The 27590-nt window shown below is 54.7% G+C and overlaps 2 protein-coding genes across 2 annotated transcripts; both read left to right on the top strand.

Annotated features, from left to right (window-relative positions):
* Window positions 1-8601: 8601 nt before the first annotated feature.
* Window positions 8602-21858, top strand: LOC311192642 (proteasomal ATPase-associated factor 1; the record flags this gene model as incomplete). The annotated part of the gene is made up of 12 exons (XM_084265171.1): window positions 8602-8648; window positions 8740-8780; window positions 9956-10059; window positions 10938-11027; window positions 12060-12158; window positions 13396-13546; window positions 15258-15452; window positions 17034-17125; window positions 18612-18727; window positions 19366-19448; window positions 20358-20440; window positions 21459-21858. The coding sequence occupies 12 exons, from the start codon at window positions 8602-8604 to the stop codon at window positions 21534-21536; spliced, it is 1179 nt and encodes a 392-aa protein (XP_084121297.1). The 3' UTR covers window positions 21537-21858.
* Window positions 21859-23296: 1438 nt separating this feature from the next.
* On the top strand, window positions 23297-26818 carry LOC311199572 (dnaJ homolog subfamily B member 13-like; the record flags this gene model as incomplete). Its single annotated transcript, XM_084273692.1, has 6 exons — window positions 23297-23458; window positions 23963-24120; window positions 25348-25461; window positions 25645-25758; window positions 25856-25932; window positions 26665-26818. Exons 1-6 carry the CDS (start codon window positions 23299-23301, stop codon window positions 26816-26818), a joined length of 777 nt encoding a protein of 258 aa, XP_084129818.1. The 5' UTR covers window positions 23297-23298.
* Between the last annotated feature and the right edge of the window lie 772 nt (window positions 26819-27590).

The raw sequence follows: 27590 nt of genomic DNA, 5'->3' as shown, positions 1-27590 counted from the left end.
TCAACTCCCAATCCCCCGACGTGAATACTGCGACGCGGCACCACGGTCGAAGAAGTCGAGCTGGGTCCTGTATGCAGGCAGGACGGCGACTTAATCAGGGTGCGCCCCCAAAGATTACAAAGGTAATTTTGGGCCATATGTGCCACAGAAGCCTGGAAGCTGCAACGGCGCGCGCTGAGGATTACACGATGGATAGGCAAGTGGCACATGATTTATTTGCAAATACTTTAAGAAAATGGGATATTACGGGGTTAGATCTAAAAAAGGAATTACCGGGGTTATTGGCTTATGGGTATGCTAAGGGGTGTTTTCAGAACCCGCACACGGTTCACGAGTTAACTGCATAAAGCAATATCAAGCAAAAGCTGCTCAATTAGAAGATCAAAGGGGATAAGCCGGAAAGTCAGTCTTGGAAAGTGATTATGTACCTACCACCCCAACTGGACTATCGGTAACAGCTGAACCCTTTAAAACATCAGGGGCTTTTGAGGCAATTCCTCTACAATCTGCTGTCTAAGAGAGTGATTAAGAATTAGGAAGTCTTTAAAACCCCTCCTTTTTGAGCAGCGAAGAAAGAAAACTGATAACAAGCCTTGACAGCACATTTGATTTACCTACTTGGGAAGCTATTGGAGCTCAAATTCTTGACGAACCCTCAGTTCGGGCGAAAGAAAGTAAATCCTTAATAACTCTCTGGAAATCAAGTAAAAGGACTTTAACCAAAATAGAGACAGAACACATAGCTGCTACTTCAGCCTTTGCAGCTTTAGCACCAGTTCTGGATTCTACAGAACCGATTTGAAAAGGGAAAAATCTACTATGAAGAATGTGTTTTTGTTTCTGGGTGCTTTTTCATCTACCCCAGTTACTATGCCAAGTAAGAATGCCGTGTTATCAGAACAAAGTGATAAATCTGTCAGAACTGACCGGGAAGGGGAGTGAGTAGTGCGTGTAAATCTGCCACCACGGCCTGCGCCCCCCCCCACTACTATACCTTTGGAAGGAAAAATGTGGAAACAAACGTACAACTGACTGCCTTTAATATATGTTTACCTTTAACTTTTACTGAGCCTAAAAAAACACTATGATGCAGTCGAAAATGTTAACTGGCATCAACAACTTCAGCCTGTTCTTGAAAAGCTGGAAAAAAGCAGAGCGGGCAATGGCATGCCCCGCTGGGAAAGGGTTTGCAGAACTGCCCACCCACCCACCCGAAAATTACTGAGATAAGATCTACCTACATGAAGAATCACCAACTAAGGCACAGAGCAGTGTTGCCCCCATGGACAAAGAACCTAAGCACGGGGACAAGAACCCTACGGAGATGGACACATCACCCACGCCTCCCGACGAACTCATCAATCCATCACTGTCTCCTGACGCCCGAGACACTCTGCAGAGGCTGCTAGTCACAGCCTGGGCATGTAAGATGCCGTCAGAATGGGATAAAGGGTTACATCAGGGTATTTGGATTCCTACTCAGTTGCGGAACTTACTGGGGAAAAGTTTATGTGGGAATGAGCGGGTGGTGCAGAGAGTGAATAGTGGGCCGGTGGGAGGTGGACAGAAAAGGGAGACCGTGCGGCAGGTCCTGGTGTTCCGCCAGGTCCTAGTGCTCACCCAGGGCTCGGCCCCGGTGACCGTCGGGGTCGCGCTGTGGTTCACAGCACCGGTAGAAGGGCACTGCGGGCAGCAGCCGACACCACCGACACCATGCTGCGCAGCCGAGTGCCTTGGCATAATTGCCATAGAAGTGGGAGAAACCCCCCCCACCCCCATGTGGACTGGATGGGACCACTTGCGTCTTGCAATGTGGTTTGTTTGGTGACTTGCTTTGCAGCATTTGTTTGTATGTGCTATGGGTTCAGAGATGCGTTTGTCCACTGAGAGCAAGGCTGCCTACTTAGCAAAGGGATTTTTGATAGCAATCATTGAAACTGGGCAGCTTACTTTATAAATTTAACCTGGAAAACAAAAAAATCCTCGTTTGGGCTGATAGTAATAACTACTTACTTGGACAAAAAAAAAAAAAAAAAAAAAAAAAAAAAAAAATTGCCCAATTGCAACGTTTAATACAGGAGTAACTGACTACGAGGTGTATAAAGCCTTCCGCAAGTTTGTGGAACATGCAAAGATTTTCAAGGATTGGGTTTTATTTTCCATTATGCGTTTGGACATTGAAAGTTTGATTCATGAGTTACCAGTGCAAAGGATTAGAGATTACTGTGTTTTCTGGCAGTGTGAGCTGCTACACAAACAGGGGAATCCAGTAAGTGTGCTCTGCTTTAGCAGCACTTGAATACCCCGTGAAATCAAACTGGACAACAGCTCAGAATATATGGCACAAACATCGCCTATGTTACAGGGACACCACATTTGCCTTCAGGCAAAACCATGGTAAAATATATGAATCAAACTCTCACAAAGCTCTTTATGTTTTGACCTAGTTATGTCTCTCACAGAACAGTTTGGTACCTCCAATAGTGAACCATGCAGTAGGTTTAAAAGAAGGTTTGAAAAAAAAAAAAAAAAAAAAGGAAAAGAAAAAAAAAGAGGGGGAAAAGGGGAGAGAAAAGTCAATGTCAAGTGTTATTAAGAACGAAGTTCAGGTACTAACTTGGGAAGGAGATCTGCCTGTGTCATTACAGATACGGGACCCAAGTGCATAAAGCCGTGGATCCAGAAGAACTCAAGCTTGCATGAACCAGGACGAGATCCTGATCCCAGTAACTGAAGTCAAGTGTTCCAAGTGCAACCACAGTGGACTATGAACTTTGCTGTGAGATATTTTGAATGATCTGACAGTCTTTGAAAAAATACATGTATTTGTGCTAAATGAAAATTAGGGAAATAGTCATTTCTGAACAGCCTAAGGTCACAGATTGCGATCAGTACCTGCAGGAAAACATGAGGCTGATGTTACCTGCACTCCTGACACTCCTGATTGGCAAAACAAACAAATGCAACAACAAAGGTATCAAGGCACTTACAATTGGTTTCATGACTGGAGAATTTCAGGATGGATATTGTCAATGGTCAAATTTGGATTATTGGATTTGGTAATTATGGTACTTGTCTTACATTTACTGTCGGGTTCATTGAGCTTTCTGCAAAGGGCCCTTGCAGAGACCTCAAAAAGCAGTTTTTGTAACACAGATGCTAAAAAGGAAAAATTGGCAAGGAGGACAGTGGGCCTGCTAGCGGCCTGGCTCTCCTCACAGAAGACAATATCCTTGAATTCCCATAAGACAGGAAAATCACTCATGCTGAGAGATATTTGGTAATTACATTCTCAAACATACTGACCTTGAAGACAGAGGTACGCACTGCCTCAACCCAAGGAGGAGTTTGAAGGCATGTGTTGTATGAACCTCTCTGATCATTCGCAATCCATACATTCCCAAATTAATGAACTACAGAGGTTAACTAACAACTTACAAGTGGATTCTGGTTTAGGACTTGATGGATGGTTACGATCACTGGGACTGGAACCCTGGTTGCTATCCATAGTAAAAGCAGCCATTCTGATAGGAATAATACTACTAACCTTTGCCTTACTCTTACCACGTCTCTGTATGTGTCTGCAGAACATGATGCAAAAAATGGTATCGGCAGCTTTCAATCAGGTGCTATTAGCCCAAAAAGAAAACGGGGGAAATGTGGAGGATTCAGTGCAGACTTGGTTGTTGGAGAAGGGACACAGCTGCACAGACCTGCTCGAGATGGCATAAGTAGGGTAAAGGTTGGTTCAAAGTCAGTGTGCCCTTGGGACCAGCTACAGGCAGTCCTGTTGTCTTAGAAAGAGGTCTTTCTCATAACAAAATGCAACAGAATGTAAGCAAATGTGTAATAGAATGTAAGCAAGGGCAGGACTGCAATCGATTAGCTGGACCAATGATGAGCTCGGCTTTGCAATATGCAATGAGCTAATTAACTACTATATTTAAGCTATGCTTGTGTGATTAAAGTTTGAGACAGCCTGACGAACCACATGGTGTCCGTGTCTTCCTTCTCCGACAGCCTTCTCCTCATCAGTCGCAGCCAATTCTCCTTTCTCATTTACCAAGGGGGGTACGTTCTCTTTGGACTGTCTCTTCTGGCCAATGTACCTGTAAAATCCCTTCTTGTTGTTTTTAACATGCCTTGCCAAGTTCAGTTCCATCTGCGCCTTGGCTTTCCTGATCCCATCTCTGCAAGTCCGAACAGCATCCCTGTATTCTTTCCAGACTACACACCCTTGCTTCCAGAGCTTGTATTTGCCTTTCTTTTCCCTCAGTTTGACCAGCAGGTCCTTGCTTAGCCATGCTGGCCTCCTGCCCCTCTTGCCCGCTTTCTTATTCAGGGGGATAGAGAGGCATCCTTAAAGAGTAGCCAGCTGTCCTCAACATTTCTGTCTCTAAGGACCACCTCCCAGGAGATCTTGGCCAACACGTCCTTAAACAGCCTAAAGTTTGCTCTCTTAAAGTTCAGTGTCCTGGTCCCACTTTTCGCCAGGCCCACATTCCTTGAGATTACAAACTCAACTAGGGCATGGTCACTGCAGCCCAGGCTGTCTCCAACCTTAAGACCTTTAATGATCTCCCCCACATTGGTGAGCACCAGGTCCAGCAGTGCATCGCCTCCGGTTGGTCTATCCACTATTTGAACCAGAAAGTTATCGTCTACACACTCCAGGAGTCTCCTGGACCTCTTGCAGCTCGCCATGTGGTTTTCCCAGCAGATATCCGGGTGGTTAAAGTCCCCCATCAGGATGAGTGCCTGTGACCGTGATGCCTCCTGCAGATGAAGGAAGAAAGCCTCATCGGTAGTCTCTCCTTGATCAGGTGGCCTGTAGTAGACCCCTATCACCAGCTGCTCTTTATTAGCCCCATCCCTAATCCTGACCCACAGGCTTTCAACCTGCTCCTGGCCACCTTCCAGAGAGAGCTCCTCAGTCTATCCACTTTTTAACATAGAGGGCAACCCCACCACCCTTCCTTCCTAGCCTATCCCTTCTAAAAAGGCGATACCCTTCTACGGGGGTATTCCAACTGTGGGAATCATCCCACCATGTTTCCGTGATTGCAACTAGATCATAATTCTCCAGTGACACCTGTAAATGTATTAGATGACACATTCTACCTGAAAGGAACAGCAAATCTTTTCCTCTTCACCTTCTGCAGATCACTCAGGAGTTTAAAAACCTAACACAGGCCCTCACCTCTTCACCAGCTACAAACTCGGTTAAGGGAAAGGTTCTCAAGACCTCTCCTCATGCTTTCACACTTCTCTATCTTTTCCAGCTTTTCTAAACCCTGAGACCAGCACTGAAGAGTGCTGAAAAGAGAGATCTACAGAGACTACCATCTACAGTCCCTTCCCTTCCCAGTAAATTCTACAGTGCAGTTTGCACGTTGGTAACTCCTGAGCATCACATTTCTAACTCTAAGGTCTTGCTCCTCAACAACAGACAGTTACAGCTTGGGTCCTCCTCTTTCTCTCCCTTGCACATCTCACCATCAGGCCAAGGGGGATGGAGTGAAGCTGAAGAAGGGAAGGGTTAGGTTGGATATTAGGGGGAAGTTTTTTACAGAGAAAGTGGTGAGGGGCTGGAACAGGCAGCCCAGAGAGGGGGTGGGTGCCCCATCCCTGGAAGTGTTCAAGGACAGGTTGGGTGGGTCCTTGTAGATCCATGCCTGGAGGTTGGTGGGCCTGCCTGTGGCCTGCCTGTGGCCCCCAACCTTTCCCTCCCTCCCTCCCCTGGTTTGGGTGCGAGCCCCTTAGTGCCCGACCCCTGCGAGCACAAGCTGGCCCCAGGCACCGCTGGCACCCCAAAAAGTGGGGTGGAGGTGGCTGGTATCCCAGTGGGTGTGCTGGTGCCTGGGGATGTGGGTGGGCTCGGAACGGGGCCAGCAGCACCCACAGGGGACCCTCACCCAGGCCCCCGAATGCTGAGCAGTGTCTCAGGGCCTGCAGTGGAGATAGGCCCTGAAGCCCTGAGGCTCGACCCAGAGGCCCTGAAGCAAGGCTGACCTCTAGATGAGTCTCACACCCCAGCACCGTGTTCCCTCCACAGCGGTTGGGATGCCGCTGTCTCTCTCTTCACATCTCTCTCAGATGGGCTTTCACCAAGGCCCGCTACTCCTTCCCCGAGCCCTGGCCTGGTGCCATGGAGGAGCTGGAAGCTCTCAAGCCATCGCCAGCCCTCCAGACCCATCAAGATCCTGAGGGACTGGGGACAGAGCCAGGGCCAGCCCTTCACCAAGACTTCCCACTGGATCTGCCACTGGAGACTGACCAAGAGCAGGGCCATGGACAGGTCTGGGACAGGCCATGAGCAGCACGGACATGGAGCCTTCTCCTAGCAGACACCCAGCCATGGACATGGACAAGGAGTAGCTGGTCCTCGAGGTCATCCACACTCTGTGCAGCGTGGAGCGAGAGTGCTACAAGGAGCTACAGGCGTCTCTGGTCCTGTGGCAAGGGGCTACAAGGGGAGCCTGCAGTGTGATCCCACTTGGGGATCCCTCCCTCCAACCAATAGGAAGAAGGTGCTTGGCCAGATGAGTCTGCTGAAGCCCAGGCTGTGTCCCCGGTGTCTTGGAGAGGAGCAGCCAAGGCTGGACAAGGCTGCAGGGGAGGACTCAGTGAAGCAGGAAAACACATGTGATCCCCTGTGTGCCCAGCACCGCCATAAAGAATACCTGCTGAACAGCCACCAAGGCTGGGGAGTTTTGATTCCTGCTTTTCAAGGTATCACCCTCAACTTGGAGTCCTGTGCCTGTTGTGATTTTTGGCTGGCAGCCCCTGTACCCAGCTCCCAAGGAGATGCCCTCAAAGTTTCTGCCCCCCGGGAGATGCCGTGGGCAGCCTGTCCTTTCCAGCCCCCCCAAATGCCTTTTTCTTTTCTTTTTCATAGCTTTGTTCCATGGAGGCAGCATCAGAGCAGCCTCTCACTCCTGAAGAGCACCTTCCCCACCCCCACGCGGCTTCTCACGAGAGAAATTCTGCCTTCCCCATTCCCCCCTCCCACCCCAATCCTCTCCTGTGGAACATGAGGTTATCACGCTGGAAGGACGGGATGCCATGCGGAGGGACCTGGAGAAGTGGGCCCAGGGGAACCTCATGAAGTTCCACAAGGACAAGTGCAGGGTCCTGCCTTGGGTCGGGGAAATCCTCACTGTCAATCCAGGCTGGGAGAGGACGTGGTAGAGAGCTGGTGAGAGGTGTCCCTGCCCATGGCAGGGGGTGGGACTCAATGATCTTTGAGGTCCCTCGCAGCCCTGAGCAGTCTGTGACCATTGCTGGAAAAGCTTTGGGACAGCACAGGGAAGGACACAGAGTAGAAATCCGTGGTAGGGCTGTTGCAGAGCCGAGCCTCAGCTTGGGTACCCCAAGCGCTCCCAGTTTGGGCTATTTTGGACCGGAAACACCCATCTGTGCCCAGAAGCATCCCCTCCCCCTGGTGGCACAGACAGAAAGGAGCCCTTTGGCCACCAACAGATTTAATTCCCCAGTGCTGCTGCCAGAAAATCGGGGTCAGGGGGGTGTGGCTGCCCCCCACACCTGGGCCACTGGGGGTGGGCTGGGTGACAGCACCAGCACCAAAGGTCCCCAGTGATTTCAGTTCCCAGGTGGTGAAGCAGGGTGGGCTTGGTGTGAGCCAGGTGCTGCTCCACGGGGCTGGGTGTCACGCTGCCGGCGTGCCATGCACTCGCCGAAAGCACGGACCTGGGGCTGGCAATGGCGCCAGTCCTGCCGCGCCGCCATGCAGTCCTGCAGCTCCCGGTGCTGCGCGGCGCAGCCCGTGCGTGAGATCATGGCGTCCACTGGGTCCTCCTCCTCCTCAGCCTTCTTCAACGGTGGAGGGTTCCTGGCGTGCCCGGGTCTCGCCATCGCTGAGCCAGGCTGGAGCAAGGAAGCATGGTTTGGGGTGCTACCTTCCCCTTCTTTGGGGGCACCCACCCGCCCTGCCCCTGTGGGTGTCCTCATGCAACCCCAGGAGGAGCTCAGCACCCCTCACACCCCATGCAGCCTACCGCCCACTCATGGGGGCCCAGAACCTTCCCAACCCTACGGGTGCCTATCTCCCCTACTCCCACCCACGGGTGCCCAGCAACCTCCCAAATCTAGGTGTGCCTGTCTCCCCTGCCCCTGTGCCCCCTACACAAATCTCCGGATGCCCAACACCCCACCCGTGGGTGCTCAGCACCCTCCTCACCCCCCACCTGCCCTTTCGCCCAGGCACGTGCCGTGCACTTTCTATGCCACTCCCGCGGGGGTCCAGCACCGCCCCCCACGCCCCCCCCATAACCCTCTCCCTCCCCCTCCCCCTCCCCCTCCCTATCCTTAGCCCCTCCTTAGCCCCTCCTTAGCCCCCCCCCCCCCCATACCCCCCATACCCCTCCCACTCCTTGGCCCCCCCATACCCCTCCCACTCCTTGGCCCCCCCATACCCCTCTCCGTGCCTGCCCAGCGGCGCAGCGCGGCCCCTTTAAGCCCGGTGACGGGGCGGGGCGCGGCCGCGGAAGCGCCCGCTCACTGGCGGCGTCTTTCCCTTTGCGCTTGGCGGGGGGCGGCGGGCAGGCCGGGGGCGGCAGAGGCGGCGTCGGCCGCGCTGGGATGGCGGCGGCGCTGCGGGTGCAGAGCGACTGGAGCCGGGCGCTGAGGTGGGCGCGGCCCTCCCGATCCCCTTCCCCCCGCTCCCTTCTCTGCTCTCTTTGCTCCGGCTCCGCTCACAGCCGCTCTTCCTCTCCGCAGGAGGGACGAGGGTGAGGCCTGGCTGAGCTGCCGCAGCCCTGGTGAGTGCTGAGGCGGTGTGGGGGGGCTCAGGGGGTGGCGGGCTGGGGCGAGAGGAGGCACACGGGGACACAGCACGGGCAGTGCTGTCAGGGACCGCAGAGATGGTTGAGTCCCGCCCCCTGCCATGGGCAGGGACACCTCTCACCAGCCCCGGCTGCTCAAGGCCCCATCCTACCCAGCCTTGGACACCTCCAGGGAGGGGGCAGCCACCACTTCCCTGGGCACCCTGTGCCAGGGCCTCACCACCCTCAGAGGGAAGAATTTCTTCCCATTATCCAATCTAAATTTCCCCCCTTCCAGTTTAGACCCGTCCCCCCTCGTTCTGTGTCTCCCTGCCCTTCTGAAAAGTCCCTCCCCAGCTTTCCTGTAGCCCCTTCAGGGACTGGAAGGTGCTGTAAGATCTCCCCAGAGCCTTCTCTTCCCCAGGCTGACCCAGACCACCTCTCCCAGCCTGGCTTCACAGCAGAGGTGCTTCAGCCCTCTGAGCATTTCCGTGGCCTCCTCTGGGCTTGTTCCACCAGTCCCATGTGCTGCTTACGTTGGGGACTCCAGAGCTGGATGCAGTATTCAAGAAATTAATTAGGTTTTTATCTAGTATAAACAGGGAAAGTGAATAGTTTTCAACTCTGTGCTCATGTTTTGTTCTAAAATCTGTCTCTAAGGGCTAAATTATATGAAATGCTCCAGGCTGGGTTGGTGTAAAGAATTGCAGCAAAATTCCTTTCAGGTCCAGCTGAATCCATAACTTTTCCTTGTGTTTGTCAGGTTAATCAAGATCTTACTCACTTTTACAGTGCTAAACCTGAGGTTGAAACTAATAGCATTTACAGGATCCTAGAATCCCCTGGGTTAGAAGAGACCCTTGAGTTCACCGAGTCCAATCAGGGCCTGGTCCACCTCTAGATCATGTCCTTAAGCTCTTCATCTACACCCCTTTTAAATACCTCAAGTCTGGGGCTTAAGGGGGTGGAGGGTTGCGGTGGGTTAGGAGAGGTGAGGGCAGTTGGGGGGCTGTGTAAGGAGTGAGGGCGGTTGGGAGTGTTTCCTGTGTCTCAGGGAGGGCTGAGGGTGGTTGGGAGGGGTGCCCTGTGGTTTGGGGCGGGCTGAGGGGAAGATAAGCTGGGGAGGGGGTGGGGTTGAGAGGTGGCTGAGCTGATGGCTGTTCTCCCCACAGGGAAGCCCACCCTGTACGGCAGCTTGACCCGCCGTGGGCTCAGCACTGAGGGCGTCCCTGACATCGCTGCTTCCGAGGGCTTCGTGGTTGGGGAAGTCACCGAGGTGCTGGGGTGGGCTGGGGGATCGGTAACTGCCTTCTGTGTGTGAAGGGGTGGTACTGTTATACCAGCCAAAATAAGAGCCTAAAGCTGTTTCCCAGTTCCTTGCATGGATTATCCAGCTGTCCTTGGCAGCTCGCCTTTGCTGGGCCCTGGAGCTGGTCCGTAGCATCTGCTCATGAGTCTCCCTCTCTGGAGGTATTCAAGACCCATCTTGAGTTCCCAAGGTGAACTCAACTACAAGCCCCAAGCTGCTGTTCCCAGACTGCCACTGGTCACACACAGCCAAACTGGTGAGGTGGAACAGGTCTGGAATGAGGTGTACAGGGAAGGCAACAGCTCCCAGCAAAACAAAGTATATGGAGCAGGAGATCACCAGTATCTTCTCATGGAAGAACTTTTCCTGGTGAGGGTGAGGGAGCCCTGGGACAGGCTGCCCAGGGGGGTGTGGAGTCTCCTTCTCTGGAGATATTCCAGCCCTGTCTGGATGCCGACCTGTGCGCCCTGTCCTAGGGAGCTGCTTTGGCAGGGGGTTGGACCTGATGATCTCCTGAGGTTCCTTCCAACCCCTGGGATTTTGTGATCATGCTGGGGTCGTGTGTCCCATAATCTTAGCATCTCCTGACTTAGAAGGGACCCACATGGATCATAGGGTTCAACTCCTGGCTCTACACAGGCCCAGCCAACTCCTGTGGCCATAATGGCCATCACTTCCCACCCCAGGCTTTGTGTCTTGCAGCAGTAGAACGAAGCAAGCCCAACACTCTGCTTCATCCCTCCTCTGGCTCTTGAGAGACCACAGCCAGGTCCAAACCACAGTTCCACCTCGACAGCCTGACGGCCCTTCTAACTCTTCTTCTTCCCTTTTCTTCCCTCCTCTAGAAAAGCATTCTCATTTCTTGTCCACATGAAAATGCATCCACAAAGTTTCTGGCTCCTTACACAACTTTTTCCAGGATTCATCAGAAAAGTGTAAGTAACCTTGTGAAATGAGGTGGGGGGGAAACACATGGGACTGACCCCGAGCTTTCGCAGCGTGTCTCAGGCGTGTTGCATGCTTGGTCTGAGGGTTGACCAGCAGTGTGACTTCATATTTGAACTGGGTCATTAAATGTTATAGGATCAGAGAAACTTGGGGAAGTTGCTTGTGATTGGGAAAGCTGGAGAGCTGGGCAGGGAGAAACCAGGTGAGGTTTGATAAAAGCAAGTGGAGAGTCTTGCACTTGGGAAAGAATTGTACAGGCTGGGGGTGAGCTGCTGGAGAGGAGCTCTTCAGAGAAGGACTTGGAGGTCCTGGTGGGTGACAGGGTGGCCATGAGCCAGCAGTGTGCCCAAGCAGGCCAATGGGATCCTGGGGTGCATGAAGAGGAGCGTGGCCAGCAGGTCAAAGGAGGGGATCATCCCCCTCTGCTCTGCCCCGGTCAGGTCGCACTTGGAGTGTTGTGTTCAGTTCTGGGCTCCCTGGTATAAAAGGGACAGGGATCTCCTGGAGAGAGTCCAGTGGAGGGACACGGAGATGATGAAAGGCCTGGAGCATCTCCCCTGTGAGGAAAGGCTGAGTGAGCTGGGGCTGTTCAGCCTGGAGAGAAGCAGCCTGAGAGGGGATCTGATCAATGGTTATCAATATCTGAAGGGTGGGACACAGGGGGACATGGCCAGCCTCTTCTCAGTGTCTGTGGGGACAGGACAGGGGGCGATGGCTTCAAGTTGGAAGTTCCTTGGGGTCCCTTCCAACCCAGACCAGTCTGTGATTCGATGATTCTTGTCCTTGTGTAAGGGTGTTAAGTGTTAGAAGAGCGTTACCGGGCTGGAACTGTGAAGCCGTGGTGATGGAAACTCTGCGCGGTGCTTTAAATCCCCCCAGCAGTGTATGTCTGGGGGTGACAGTAGCACCCGGGGATGTACTTAGCAGGTCTCCCCCAGAAAGGAATTAGGCTCTGGAGCAGAAAACCCTATGTAGGAGGTGACACAAAGCTAATGTTTGGTGTTTCCACCCTCCTGCAGGTTACCTGTCTTGATATTTCCAGCGGCGGTGGGCTCGGCGTGTCAACCAGCACAGATGGGACCATGAAAATCTGGCAGGCTGCAAATGGAGAAATAAGAGTAAGAGCATCTAGCTTTGATGTTGTGTGTTGGCTGTGACCTTAACAAAGTCCTTTGACCATGAATTCAGTCAGGCTACCCATCCACTGTGGCCTAGGGAAGGTGGGAACCTGACTTTTGATTGCAGAGCTAATTGAAATTATCCACCTGGGAGGTTTGAAGTTCAATCTCTTGGAAAGCCTGACTGCTCCCAAGGGAAATGATGGCTGGCAATCCAGAGGGAAATCCCAGGTTGAAAATGAGAAAGGGTAGTTAGGAATGACAGCTCCTAACCTGTGTGCTGCAAGCCCTGAATTGGCTTCTGCAGTAGAGAAGAGGTGAGGAAAAAGACTCCTGCCTGTGATGAATTAACTGGGTCGTGGCTAGAAACACCGGTTACTGTGGTTCTTGTGCAGCTTGACCTGTCAGCTGCTTGTTTAGCAATGGATAAAGACATTTCACCCGTTCTTAGAACCAAATGTAGCATCCTTTGCTGTGTAATTAGCGACTCCAGCAGTGGAGGGAGGCACAAAGTGGACCTGCCAGCTCTGTGCCTGCCTCAAATTGAGATGAGTTCCCTTGCAAGAACCCAGACCCAGAGGATTTGAGCTTAATCCACTGCCCACATGGGAACACCAAGTTTTAGAATCCCAGACTGGTCTGGGTTGGAAGGGACCCCAAGGATCACAGAGTTCCAACCGCCCTGCCACAGGCAGGGCCACCAACCTCCAGGTCTGGAGCTACACAAGGTTGCCCAGGGCCCCATCCAACCTGGCCTTGAACACCCCCAGGTACAGGGCACCCACCCCCTCTCTGGGCAGCCCGTTCCAGCCCCTCACCACTCTTTCTGGAAAGAACTTCCCCCTAATATCTAATTTAAACCTCCCCTCTGTTAGCTTTAATCCACCCCCCTTGTCCTGCCATTAATTACCCTTTTAATAAGCCATTTCCCCTCCTGTTTATCTGCTCCCTTTAGGGAAGGGAAGGCTGCAGTGAGGTGCCCCCAGCTCTTTAAGCCTCTCTTTGTCGGGGAGGTGCTCCAGCCCTCTGATCATCTCCGTGGCTCCTCTGACCCCTCTCCAACAGTCCCACATCTTTCTTGTGTTGGGGCCCCAGCTCTGGACACAGGACTCCAGCTGGGGCCTCCCGAGGGCAGAGCAGAGAGGGACAATCCCCTCTTCTCCAGTGTCACAGCTCAAGAGTCGCTCTGTGTAAGGGTGATAACAATGGAACTAGCACGTAGTTCTTTGTTTTCCAGAGACTGTTGGAAGGCCATGTGTATGATGTGAATTGTTGCAGGTTTTTTCCATCGGGCCTGGTGGTTCTGAGTGGAGGAATGGATGCCCAGCTAAAGATCTGGTCAGCAGAAGATGCCAGCTGCGTAGTAACATTTAAAGGTCACAAAGGAGGTACAGAGTGCTCAGGCTTTAAACACTGCTTCATCTGCCATGTGTATAACTGTTTTGTGCCTGAGGGGTAACGGTCAGTCACCAGCCTACTGGAACAGGCTGCCCAGGAGGGGAGAAGCCTCCCTTGTGAGGCAAGATAACACAACCCCTTTTTCCTTTTTCTCCTTTGGGTTTTGGGGAAATATTTTGACTCCTCCAAGTCTCAGGATGTCACCATGTGAAGATGCCCTGGCTGCAGGGCAAACCAAGGGTCTATAAAAGCTGGGACTTGGCTACAGAACCCCAGCCAGAGGTAGATTTTGAGTGGCACGTGGCCAGGGCTGTGGGCTTTGGCTTCTGCCCCCTCAGAAATCTGAAATGCGTTTAAAAGATGTGCTGGTTCTGAGGATAAACCTGGCTGGAGCTGTGTGGAGCCAGGAGTTGGACTCGGTGATCCATATGGGTCCCTTCCAAGTCAGGAGATTCTGGGATAAACAGCTCTAGGGTGAGGCTGAAGGCCACTCTCTACAGGGCGATGACAGGAAGAGTTTCATCTAGTGCAGTCACTACAGATATTTCTATTTGAGTTCTGGGAGCTTGATAGAATCACAAGGTTGGAAAAGACCTTAAGATCATCAAGTCCAACCATTCCCATCCTAAGCACAACCATAACCCTAAGTACCTCATCTACCCTTTTTTTAAAACACCCCCAGGGGTGGAGACTCAGCCCCCTCCCTGGGCAGCCTGTTCCCCAGCCCCACAACTCTTCCAGGGAAGAACTTTTCCCTCCCATCTGAGCTGACCTTGCCCTGGTGCAGCTTGAGCCCATTTCCACTTGTCCCATCTCCTGTCCCCTGGCTGAAGAGACCATCACCCACCTCTCTGCACCCTCCTGTCAGGTCAGTGGAGGTGCTGAGAAGGTCTCCCCTCAGCCTTCTCTTCTCCAGGCTCAACACCCCCAGCTCCCTCAGCTGCTCCTCAGATGATTTTCAAAGCATCAATTAAATCCTCTAACCATCATTTTTCAGATCCAGACTCAACATCCCCATGGTTAACTCTTTTGGGGGTGTTAGCAACTGGAATGAACTGTGCTTCTGATGTTGCTGTAGCTGGATGATGTGGATGCTTCTTGCCCCACACAAGCCTTAGCATGATCCAGAGTTGGGCTGGGCTTGGACTTCTGTCCAAGTTAGAGGTTGATTTTGGAGCTGGAAACTCAGCTGTGGTATCAGCTCAGTCTGAGGCAAGGTGTTGCCAATTATTTTACTGGTGATACATGAAGTCACAGAAGCATAGGGGTTGGAAGGCACCTCCAGAGCCCATCGGGTCCAACCCCCCTGCCAAAGCAGCTCCCTAGGACAGGTCACACAGGTCGGTGTCCAGCCGGGGCTGGAATATCTCCAGAGAAGGAGACTCCACACCCCCCGGGCAGCCTGTCCCAGGGCTCCCTCACCCTGACCATGAAAAGTTCTTCCATGATACTGGTGATAATCTGCCTTTGTGCCAGGTGATGGCTCCTGCTCCATATGCTTTGCTTTGCTGGGAGCTGTTGCCTTCCCCGTACACCTCGTTCCAGACTTGTTCCAGCTCAGCCAGTTTGGCTGTGTGTGACCGGTGGCAGTCTGGGATCAGCACTTTGGGGCTTGTAGCGCAGTTCACCTTGGGCAATGAGCTGCTGCGTCTGTCCGTCTTCCATGCTGTCTGTCTGACTGTGGCCTTTGCCTTGACACAGGTATTTTGGACACTGCCATTGTGGATCGGGGAAGAAATGTCCTCTCCTGCTCTAGGGATGGCACCGTGCTTCTCTGGGACTGCGGGAAATCCTCCTGCCTGGGTGTCATCGCTGACTGTGGCTCTCCTGTCAACGGCATCGCTGTGGGTGCTGCTGACAGCTCCCTCAACCTGGGCTCGCCTGAAAAAGCTCCTAGTAAGGATCTTGCTCTTAAAAATTCGTATTTCTTCTCCTAGCCCAAACTGCTTAGGTTTGTCACCAGTAATGCTGAGTGTGGGGCTTGCTTCTGTGCCCCTCCTATCTGGGGAAGGGACCTTGGGTGACCAGACCAGAGCACTCTGGTCCTGTGGAGGAGTTGAGCGTTATCAAGCAGGTTAAGACCGACTGAGTCTCTCTAATTGCTCCTGGGGTGTCTCAGTTACTGTTACACAGCCAGGGAATTTGAGTATTATAAAGGAAAAGCTTTATGTGGAGTGAACTGGAGACACATGGCTCTTTCCTTGTGGTGGTGTGGCTCTGGCTGGAGGCCAGACACCCACCAAAGCTGCTCTGTCAGTGCCCTTCTCAGCTGGACAGGGGGAAAATAGATATTGAGGGGCTCAGGAGTGGAGATAAGGGCAGGGAGAGATCATTCCACAATCAGCGTCAGGGGCAGAACAGACTCAACAGGGAATAAAGGAGAGAGACTCTAATTGATGGCACTGCCCTGCACCCCCAGTGACACCAGAGTTGGGTGATGAGAAGTGTGGCCAGATCTTAAAGCACCTCCCCCCACCCCTCCCTTGTCAGCAGACTGAGCTTTAGCCAGGATTTCACTCCCTTCTTCCCCCCATTGTGGAACGGGGAGGGTCAGGGACTGGGGGAATGGGGATTTGGGTCAGTTTCTCACGAGCTGTTTTCCTTCCTTCTTAGCTGGGGAGGGAGGGATGGGGGCATTCCTCACCCCCTCTCCCTGCTGCACTGTGGGGTCCCACCCACAGCAGACAGTCCTCCAGGAACTTCTCCCGACATGAATCCTTTCCTGTGGGGCTTGAGCTCCTCACCAAGTGCCTCAGCGTGGGTCCTTCCATGGTGTGCCGACCTTCAGGCCCAGACTGCTCCAGCCTGGTCCCCCACAGGGTCACAAGCTTCCCTCCCCCCTGCCCAGCAGACCTGCTCCGGTGTGGGTCTGTCTGTCCACAGGCTCCAGGTTTCACTGCCAGGAGCTTGCTCACACATGGGATTCCTACGGGGTCACAGCGTCCTTCAGGTGTTCCCACCTGCTCCAGCACGGGATCATCCATGGGTTGTAGATGGGATCTCTGCGCCCTCTCATCATCCATGGGCTGTGGGGGGACACCCACTCCACCATGGGTTTCTCCAGGGGCTGCAGGGGCATCTTTCTCTCCGGCACCTGGGGTGCCTCCTCCCCCCTTCCCTGCCCTTGGTAGCTGCACAGCTCCTCACATCTCCACTCCCTTCTCTGGGGGCACAAAGCAACTGCTTGAGGGTTTGTTTCTCCTCACTGTGGTTCCCAGAGGTGCTGTGACCATCGCTGATGGGCTCGGCCTTGGTCAGCAACGACTCCGGCCTTGAGCCATCTGGTCTTTGCTCTGTGGGGCCTGCAGAGAGCTTCTGGCTGCTTTTTTGCAGCCCCCCTTCTCCATGGGAACCCAGCCACCCAAAACTGTGAGACTCAGGGTACAGAGTTAACACCATTACGGGTTCAGCTGTCAGGTTTGGGTATCACCAAGGCTCATTCCATCCCCCGCTGGAGTGAACTGATGTCTTTGTCAGGTGACCGTGAGGTTGGGACAGAAGGGAAAGTCCTGCTGCTGGCTCGAGAAGATAAGAAGCTTCAAGGAGTGGGACTGCAGAGCAGGCAGCCGGTAAGGGGACTCTCAGAGGTGTTTCCCTGGGGAAGGTGCTAGAAAATCCGCTCAGAGGCATCAGGCCTTTGGCTTCTGTTTCCTTGGGTTGGAAGCTGTGGGTTGTGTGGCTGTGCAGAGCACTGGGCTGAGGAATGAAACCAGGTTCAAAACAACCCAGATCAGTGAGGTGGTTAGTGTTAATCCTGTTCCTTTCCCCTGGTGAGGTCCCCCCCAGGCCACACAACGGGACAGAGCCAGGCCAGGTGGTGGTGGGGAGCTGATCCACCTGCCTTTGGGCTTGTGTGCTCCCCAGATATGCTCTAAACGAAACCCCAGTACCACAAAGTGGTGCTGTCTGTGCTTCCCACTGGCCAGATTTATTTGAGAGGGGGGAGGTTAAGGATTAAGAATTGGCTCTGGAATTTAACCCAGGTACTGGGTTAAATGAAAGGCTCTTTAAACACTGGCCAGTAGATGTCACCGTGAGTGCAGGAACCGCAGGCTGCCTCCTGCATCCAGAGTGGAAAGCTGCTCTTGGTTCTGCCTGGTGTTTTAACCACGGTGTGAAGGGAACCTCAGGTGGTCAGCAGTCCATTGCTCTCCTTTTGGAGAGGGAAGATGGTGGTGAATGGAGTCACAAGTGGTGTTCCTCAGGGGTTGGTCCTCCAACCCACCCTCTTTAATATCTTCATTGATGATTTGGAGGAGGGAATTGTGTGCTCCTTCAGTAAGTTTGCAGATGACACCAAGTTAGGGGGAAGTGTGGATCTGGCAGAGGGTGGGAATGCCCTCCAGAGGGACCTGGGCAGCTTGGATCGATGGGGAGAGGCCAGTGGGATGGAGTTCAACACGGTGACACGACGGATCATGACGTGAGGAGGTCTCCCCTCAGCCTCCTCCAGGCTGAACACCCCCAGCTCCCTCAGCCACTCCACGTAGGATCAAATCTCGGCCTTTTGGCTAAGAGTGTAGTGTCTCTTCTTATCAGTTTAATATCTGATACGTCCTTGATGAGAGGGTTTTATATTAAATGAATTTTTGGTCTTGGGAGTTGAACCCTGAATTTGCTTGTGGCAGGGGGGTGGGAACTTGGGGTCCCTTCCAACCCAGACCATTCTGTGATCCTGTGATTTGCCCTCCAGCCCCTTCCCCAGCCTGGTTGCCCTTCTCTGGACACATTCCAGGACCTCGACGTCCTTCTTACGGTGAGGAGCCCAGAACTGGACCCAACAGTCGAGGTGCAGCCTCACCAGTGCCCAGTCCAGGGACACAGGATCATCGAGTCCAACCCCAGGATCCAGGAGCATTTCCTGACTGCGCCGTGTCTGCTGACTTAGCGAGACTGATCCTGGAGACCTGTTCTCCTGCCCATCTTGGAGCAGGGCTGAGGGGTTACTCACCTGGCTCTGGGTTTGCCAGTTTGTGCTGTGGCTCCTGGAACTTCTGGGTGTCCCGTGGCCTCATCTGTCAGTGTCTGACTCTTGCATTTGTTCTGTGTCCTCAGGTGTTCCTCTTCATCGGATCCGATGCGTTCAACTGCTGCACGTTCCTCTCTAGTACCTACATCCTAGCAGGGACTCAGGATGGGAACATCTATCAGCTGGATGTGAGAAATATTAAGTGAGTGTGTGCCAGGAGCTGTGAGTTATTGAACAACCAACATGATCTCCTACTGGAAGGCGACCTGCTCAGTAAAAGGATCATATAATCATAGACTGGTCTGGGTTGGAAGGGACCCCAAGGATCATAGAGTTCCCACCCCCTCGCCACAGGCAGGGCCACCAACCTCCAGGCCTGGATCTACACAAGGTTGCCCAAGGCCCCAGACCATCCTGGCCTTGAACACCCCCAGGGACGGGGCACCCACCACCTCTCTGGGCAGCCTGTTCAAGAGGGAAAGGTGTGGATGTTGTCTACCTGGACTTCAGTAAAGCCATTGATGCTGTTTGTTAGGGCATTCTCCTGGAGAACCTGGCTACTCAGGGCTTGGGTGGGCTTACGCTTCACTGGGTAAGAAAAAGAGCTGGATCCCCGGGCCCAAAGAGTTGTGGTGAATGGAGTTAAATCCAGTTGGTGGCCGGTCACAAGTGGTGTTCCCTGGGCTCAGTTCCCAGACACTCCTGGGTGATCACTGATCACACCCCCACGTCCTGCAGATGTTCCTCCTGTTATCTTCTAACCCTGAGCTCGTATTCACGCATTGGGGTGGGCTCCTGACTACAGCCTGTAACCACCTTCCTTGTTTCTTCTCCTTCTAGTGCTCCAATCCAGGTGATCCATAGATCAGGAGCACCAGTGCTGTCGTTGCTTCCATACCGAGACGGATTTATCGCCAGCCAAGGTACCTCAAGTGTTCCCCTCTTCCAGTAGAAATTGTAGAAGCAAATTGAGGAGCTTTGTGCTCTTCGTTACCCTTTTACATATAAGCACAGTCTGTGTGGGCAGTGTGTCCCTGGCAATGAGTGAGGGGATGTAGCTGTGTTACATGGCTGCTGTTGGCATCATGAGTTCCGTTCCTCACCTTCCCTGTGTTCCTCCAGAATAGGGTCTGAGGGCGCCTCTCGGCTGCTAGAGCCTTTTCTCATCTCTCTGACATCTTCACAGCATGTTTCCCTCTGTACCCTGTGATCAGTGACCCTGTACTGGGCATTGGTGAGGCTGCTCCTCCAGTGCTGAGTCCAGTTCTGGGCTCCTCACCATCAGAAGGACATGGAGGTCCTGGAGCGAGTCCAGAGAAGGGCAGCCAGGCTGGGGAAGGGGCTGGAGGGCAAATCCTCTGAGGAGTGGCTGAGGGAGCTGGGGGTGTTGAGCCTGGAGAAGAGGAGGCTGAGGGGAGACCTTCTCAGCGCCTCCACTGACCTGCCAGGAGGGTGCAGAGAGGTGGGCGATGGTCTCTTCAGCCAGGGGACAGGAGATGGGACAAGGGGAAATGGGCTCAAGCTGCACCAGGGCAGGGTCAGCTCAGATGGGAGGCAAAAGTTCTTCCCTGGCAGAGTTGTGGGGCTGTGGAACAGGCTGCCCAGGGAGGGGGCTGAGTCCCCACCCCTGGAGGTTTTTAACAGATTGAGAGATGAGGGACTTAGGGATAAGGTTTAGCGTAGGACAGGAATGGTTGCACTTGATGAGCTTAAAGGTCTTTTCCAACCTCAGGATTCTGTGCCCAGGCCTTTTCACTGGGCCCACTGGAGCTGTCTGTAATTAAGAGCGTGGCTCACTTCACTAATCGCCCTGTTTTCCTTCCTCTGGCCAGGCGATGGAACCTGCTTCATCATTCAGCAAGACCTCGATTACATCCTGGATCTCACAGAAGCGGACTGTGACCCTGTGTACAAGGTGAGGGATGCTGTCTTATCACCCCAGGTAAGGGGTGTAGGGAAGCTTGATGCCAGGTAGCAGGCAGCTGCCCTTATCTCAGGACTTGGCAGCCTGCACCTCAGGTTCCTTCACACAGTTGCCTTTTAAGCTGGTTTCCCCCCCTCCCCCAAATAATCTAAATATTTGGCATAAACAAACCCTCTGGCCTCTTATCTGCATCACGCAGGAGCGATACCAAAGCAGCAGAGTAGCTTGGTTGTTGGAGCAGCTCTGGCAGAATTAACTGAGCTGTGAATTAATTGTGCTTGGAGGATCCCTGGGGGTAAAAGCAACAGCTGGCTGGGCACTGCTGCCTCTTCTCTTGCCCCCTGGTGACTCGGGACCCAAAAGCAGGCCTCTGGCTCCTGTGTTTCCAGACACCCCGCTGCCCTTGGGAGTGTGACACGGGTTCCCTCAGCTCTCAGCTTGGTGGTGCCAGTGGAAATGTGCTTCTGGTTTTAACCCACAGAATCACCAGGTTGGAAAAGTCCTTTAAGCTCAGGGAGTCCTGTCCTGTGCTGACCCAAAACTCTCAGTACCTCATCTCCCCATCTGATAAACACCCCCTTGGGATGGGGACTCAGCCCCTTCCCTGGGCAGCCTGTTCCACAGCCCCACAACTCTGCCAGGGAAGAACTTTTGCCTCCCATCTGAGCTGACCCTGCCCTGGTGCAGCTTGAGCCCATTTCCCCTTGTCCCATCTCCTGTCCCCTGGCTGAAGAGACCATCGCCCACCTCTCTGCAGCCTCCTGTCAGGTAGCTGTAGGTGCTGAGAAGGTCTCCCCAACCCACTCCAGCTCTGCCAGCCGGTTTTCCCCCTTCTAAGTACCACTCCTGTGGAGGCTGAGATCTGACCCACACCAGTCCTTGGTGTCTCAGCCCCTTTTTGCATTTAACAGAAGAACCTCTGGAATCAATGCCAGAAACAGGCTGTTAGCTGTCACTTGAGCAGCAACTCTCCTTAAATCCCACTCACTTTCCCCTCCCTCTTTTTCAGGTAGCTGCTTGGGAGAAGCAAATTTACACGTGCTGCAGAGATGGCATAGTGAGGAGATACCAACTTTCTGACCTTTAGTTGCCTGGATCAGTGTGGAGTTGCACCAAAGTAACTCTTCCAAGCTTATTTTCTGGGGTGGTATGTTTGAGGTGCGTGTGTAGAAGCTTCTGAGGCCTGTGGAATCTTCTGAGGCTGTTGGGATGAGCGGGCTCTGTACAGCTGGTTTTGGGGATGTTTCTTACTGTGGGACAACTTTGGATTTTATTTTTTTAAATTTGGAGAGAGGGGCTCTGAGGTGTCAGGGAGGGTCTTGTGCTGCCACACATCTTCTCACTGCTGGCATGGGGCGTGGGGCGTGTGTGCAAACTACTAAAATATATTGGATGTGGGGGTGACCTTATGGCAGAATGGCCTGAAATAAAGCAACTGCTTTAGTAACACCATGTGGGAAATATATTTTCACAGACTCACAGAACTGCAGGGGTTGGAAGGGACCTCCAGAGCCCATCGGGTCCACCCCCCCTGCCAAAGCAGCTCCCTAGGACAGGTCGCACAGGTCGGCGTCCAGACGGGGCTGGAATATCTCCAGAGAAGGAGACTGCACACCCCCCTGGGCAGCCTGTCCCAGGGCTCCCTCACCCTCACTGGGAAGAAGCTCTTCCCCAGATTGGTGTGGAACTCCCTGTGCTCCAACTTGAGGCCATCGCCCCTTGTCCTGTCCCCACAGACAATGAGAAGAGGCTGGCCATGTCCCCCTGTGTCCCACCCTTCAGATATTGATACCCATTGATCAGATCCCCTCTCAGGCTGCTTCTCTCCAGGCTGAACAGCCCCAGCTCACTCAGCCTTTCCTCGAGGGGAGATGCTCCAGGCCTTTCATCCTCTCCGTGTGCCTCCCTCCTCTGGACTCTCTCCAGGAGCTCCAAGAAAACTCATTTTAAAAAGCCAAAGTGTTTTTAAAAGGAAATAGAAAGAACCCGCGGGCGAGGCGGGGCCCGGGGCGGGAGGGCAGAACTGCCCCTGCCGTGCTGCCCTGCGCGGCCCGGAAGCGCCGGGCTCCATGGCAACGGGACGCCATGGGGCAGAACTACTACGCCGTGCTGGGCCTGGAGCGGGGGGCCGCGGACGCCGACATCAGGAAGGCGTGAGGGGCTGCGGCCTGGCGGAGAGGGGAGCCCCAAGGCCGGCCGGCGCTGGGGGGGTGCGGGACGGGGGTGTTGGGGATGGGGGAAGCCCCGTGTGTCTCCGCAGCAGGGCCCTGAAGTGGGAGGTGGGGAGGAGGGAGGGGCCTGGGAGAAGCGGCAGGGCCACAAATCCTGGGAGAAGGAGGGAGGGAGCAGCCGGGGCTGGGGGTGTCCTGCCCCTGCGTCCCCTCCCGCGTCCCCGCGTCCCCGCCCCCCCAGGGCGGGCTGGCTGCAAGGCTGGCTTTTCCCTTCTTTTCCCCTCCATAGCTATCGGAAACTGGCCTTAGAGAATCATCCATTCAAATGCAAGGAGCCCTGGGCACCGGAGAGGTTCAGGCAGCTGGCAGAGGCCTATGATGTGCTCAGCGACCGTAAGTGTGGGGACAGTCCCTGCCCCTGGGTCTGGGGGGGGGGGTGGGCCTGGCAGTGAGACGCCTCTGCTCCGGCCAGAGGTCTAAGCCCCCTGTCATTAGCACCCTATGGAGGTGGCATCAGCCCTTGAGCCCCAGCAGCTGGCAGCTCTTCCTGCTGCCATCCCACTTGGAGAGGGATGGAAGCCCTTCTCCAGCCTCTTCCCGATCGCAGCCTGGATCTCAGGCTCTTCCCCTGCTGTGGGAGACCATGGCCGGTGCTGACTCCTCCTTGTTCCCTAAGCCATGAAGAAAGGGATCTACGACAAGTATGGAGAAGAGGGTCTCAAAGGTGGCATCCCCTTGGAGTTTGGGGACGAGAACCCCTGGAGCGTGGGCTACGTGTTTCACAACAACCCTGACAAAGTCTTCAGGGAGTTCTTTGGTGGAGACAACCCCTTTGCAGGTAGGTGGGGGTGACACTCTCCTAACACATGAGCATGTGGCTGTGAAGTTTAACAGGGGCAAGTGCTGCATTCTGCCCCTGGGAAGGGGTGACTCTGGCTGCACACCCAGGCTGGGGGATGAGACACTGGAGGCCAGTCGTGCTGAGAGGGGTTTGGGGGAGTCTTGGTTGATAGCAAGTTACCCTTGAACCAGCAGCATGTGCAAGCAGCCAGGAGGGGCAACCACATCCTGGGGTGCTCTGACTTGACCTGTGTGGAGCCAGGGGTTGGACTCGATGGGCCTTATGGGTCCCTTCCAGCTCAGGAGGTCCTGGGATTCAAAATAAACACACTCCTAGGGAAAGACCACTTCAGCTGGAGCGGGAATGTGGTCACAAGCAGAAGGAGATGAGAGGTTCCTGTTTGCCTGGCATCCTTGGGGTGCTCCGTGATAAGGAGACCCCAGGGGACTCCCCGACCTCTGGTCAGAGTGAGGTGACCCCCTGCTCTGCTCACTCACCCAGAGTTCTTTGACAAGGATGGCTCGGAGCTGATCCTGCCCTTCGGAGGGCTGCGAGGAAGAGGAGCGATGAAGCAAGACCCCCCGATCGTGCGGGATCTCTACCTCTCCCTTGAAGACCTTTTCCATGGCTGCACCAAGAAGATTAAGATCTCCCGTAGGGTGGGTGGAGGTGGGGAGCTCAGCAGGGGGAGGAATTTGGGTCTGGACTCTGGCTGTAGGATGTTTTGGTGGCAGAACCTGAGGTTTTAGAGCTGGTCCTGCTCAGGGGGCTTGGCAGACCCCGGCACTCCGCATCTGTGCTGTGCCACAGAGAGGAATCTGAACCAGACTGAGCACAGATGCTGGAAGGATCTGAGCTGGTACCCTCCTCCTCTGGCTGGAGATGGGGAAATCAGCAGGAGGGGATGATGTAAAAGCTGATGGGAACAAGGGGCTTATTTTGGAGAGGGGACACAGCATTTCCTGGGCAACCACAGACTCATTTTCCCTTGGGGCTGCATCTCCTTCGTGCTGTCAGCAATCTGTATCCCTCTTCCTGCTGTCACCATCTCCTGGTTCCAGCCCTGAGTGTCTCCTGCTCAGTCTGACTCCATTTGTCCCTGCCATGCTGTGGAGTTGGAGCCACCCTCACTCTCCTCTGCACCGGCTTGAACGCAGCTGGATGAGCAGAGCAGCTGTGACCCCCTCTACGTGCTGTCCCTCAGGGTGTCACAGCCCTGAGGAGCAGGACTTGGGGGTACCAGTGGGTGAGAAACTGGCCATGACCTGTCACTGTGCGCTGGCAGCCCAGAAAGCCCCCCCTGTCCTGTGCTGCATCCCCAGCAGCAGGACCAGCAGGGCTGGGAAAGGGGGATTCTGCCCCTGTGTTTGGGGGTCCGCAGGACAAGGAGGACATGGAGCTGTGGGAGCCAGTCCCCAGGAGCCCCAGAGATGATGGGAGAGCTTGAGCCCCTCTGCTCTGGAGCCAGGCTGGGAGAGCTGGGCTGGCTGAGCCTGGAGGAGAGAAGGCTGCTTCTGGGGAGAGCTCCCAGCCCCTTCCCATCCCTCAAGGAGAGCTGGAGAGGGGCTGGTGCCCAGGGCAGGGAGGGCCGGGCCCAGGGAAATGGCCTTGAGCTGCAAGAGGGCAGCTGGAGAGGGGATGGGGGGCAGAAATCCTTCCCAGGGAGGGGGGAGGCCCTGGCACAGGGTACCTGGAGAAGCTGGGGCTGCCCCTGGCTGCGTCTCAGGGTTCAAGGCCAGGTTGGATGGGGCCTGGGGCACGCTGTGCTGGTGGGGGTGTCCCTGCCCGTGGCAGGGAGGCACTGGGGGGGAATTGGAGGTCCCTTCCAAGCCAACCCAGTCTGTGATTCTCTGAGCCAGCTCTTCTGATCCCCTCATCTCCCCCAGGTGATGAATGAAGATGGTCAGACAAGCACCATGAGAGAGAAAATCCTGACGATCGAGGTGCAGCCGGGGTGGAAGCGGGGCACTCGCATCACCTTTGAGAAGGAAGGAGACCAGGTAATGGTCATGGTGGGAAGTTCTGGGCCGGGTTTCCTCAGGACCAACCATCTCTCCAGGCCATGGGCACTTTGTCACATGGCTCCCAGCACAATTCCCTGGTCCTGATAGAAAACCATTTGGTTTCTAGCAAACCATCCCCAGGTGTCTTTTCAGTTTGGGTTTTTCTCCCCTTAATTTTAGGGCCCAAACATCATCCCATCTGACATCACCTTTGTTGTCCAAGAGAAACTCCACCCGAGGTTTCAAAGAGTCAACGACAACCTCACCTATGTCAGCACCATCACCTTGGGAAAGGTAAAGAGCCAAGGGAGGCAACGGGGCCAAGCCCAAACCTCTGCTTTCCCTCTGGGGCTGCAGATGCAGCTCTGAGTCCCACTCCCGTGCCTTGCAGGCCCTCATCGGCTGCACGGTGGACGTGAAGACGCTGGACGGGCGGCTCCTCAACATCCCCATCAACGACATTGTGGAGTAAGTGCTGCTGGGCAGATGGATGGCTGGGCTGGGTGGCCAGATGGGGCCTTTCTGCAGAGCTCGGTGGCCAAGGAGATGAACAGGCGCTCGGGAAGAATCACAGAGTCACAGAGTCACAGGGTTGGAAAAGCCCTTAAAGCCTCAGCCTCCTCTTCTCCAGGCTGAACACCCCCAGCTCCCTCAGCCGCTCCTCAGAGGATTTGCCCTCCAGCCCCTTCCCCAGCCTGGTTGCCTATTTCTGACACAAGCCAGGATGCCATTGGCCTTCCTGGCCACCCGGGCACACTGCTGGCTCATGGTCAGTCACCCACCACCCCCAGGCCCTTCTCTGCCTGACAGCTCTCCAGCCAGTCTCCCCCAGCCTGTAGCACTGCTCGGGGTTGTTCTGTCCTATGTGCAGCACTCCAGCCTGTTCAGATCCCTCTGAAGAGCCTCCCTACCCTAAGGCTGATTAACACTTCCTCCCAGCTTAGTGTCATGACCTCAGGATTGACCTGGAAAAAGGTGGGAAAGGCAGTGAGGTGAAGGCTGGGTGGTAGAGCCCACAGGGCACGGGACGTGGGGATGTGAGGCTGGAGGAGGACGGGCCGTCAGTTGAAGCTGGAGGAGCAAAGTGACCTCCAGAAACCCCCTGAGAAGCGTGCATGGGGCTCTGTGCCGTGACACGTGGCTGTGGGCTCCAGGCCAGGATTGTCCTGTGGCTCCTCAGCCCCTTCCTTTGCTTTGCAGCCCCAAGTACTGCAAGGTGGTGCCAGGGGAGGGGATGCCGCTGCTCCACAACCCCAGGCGCAAGGGCGACCTCCTCATCTACTTCAACATCTGCTTTCCCAAGAACCTTACAGCTGAGCAGAAACTGCTCTTGCAAAGGGCTCTCCTCTCCTAGGGGACAATGTCCTTCCCCTTCCCCTCTCACCAGTAAAGTGCTGGAGCCAGCACTGTCACAGGCCAGAGCTGGGTGCAGCCCTGGGATCCTTGAGGCTGTTTCTCCCGTCTCTCAGATCCACCTTGTTTTCCCAACATGGTGCCAGCCTGCAGCAACCCAGAGGGTGATGGAAGATTATTGTGGGGAGGGGGGGAACAGGGGGGCTTGCAGTACTCCCAGCACAGCTCATGCATGAGGACAGGGAGGGTTTGGGCGTGTGGGGGTGGCAAGGGGAGTACTGGGAGGTAGGGGAAAAGATTTACTCCAAGCCTCGCTGTAGCCATGACAACGGTTGGGCTCTGGCAGATGTGATCCCTGAGGTGCCTCCAGGATGGTGGCGATGGCCTCAGGCGTTGGGCTCAGGAGGGGACCCCCTGCCCATGGCCATTGGGCCCCATTTCAGCTGCTCATAGGTGAGGAATGTCACAAGGCTCCAGGACCTGAGCAGCAGGAACCTTCCAGAGTGTCTGGGCTCAGGATGTCCTGTCCCATCTTCCTCCACTCCAGCAGCAGCTGCGTTTTGGAAGAGGATGGACAAGGGTGGCAAACCCCTTGTAGAAAGCCTCAGGATCGGCGCTGCCCCCCCCACCCCCATGTTGGAGCAGGGCCAAGGCGCTGCAGCTGCCACCATCCCCATCCTGCCCTGAGCTCAACTTAACCACCTCCCTGGGGGGAGGAGGCAGCGATGGTTTTTGGGGTGCCTGCTCCCTGGTTCTCCCTGTCCATGGACACG

This window comes from Gallinula chloropus (assembly GCF_964237585.1).
Source record: "Gallinula chloropus genome assembly, chromosome: 1".
Lineage (NCBI taxonomy): Eukaryota > Metazoa > Chordata > Aves > Gruiformes > Rallidae > Gallinula > Gallinula chloropus.
The sequence above is the reverse complement of the archived record's forward strand: the minus strand, read 5'-3'. Positions and strand labels throughout refer to the sequence as shown.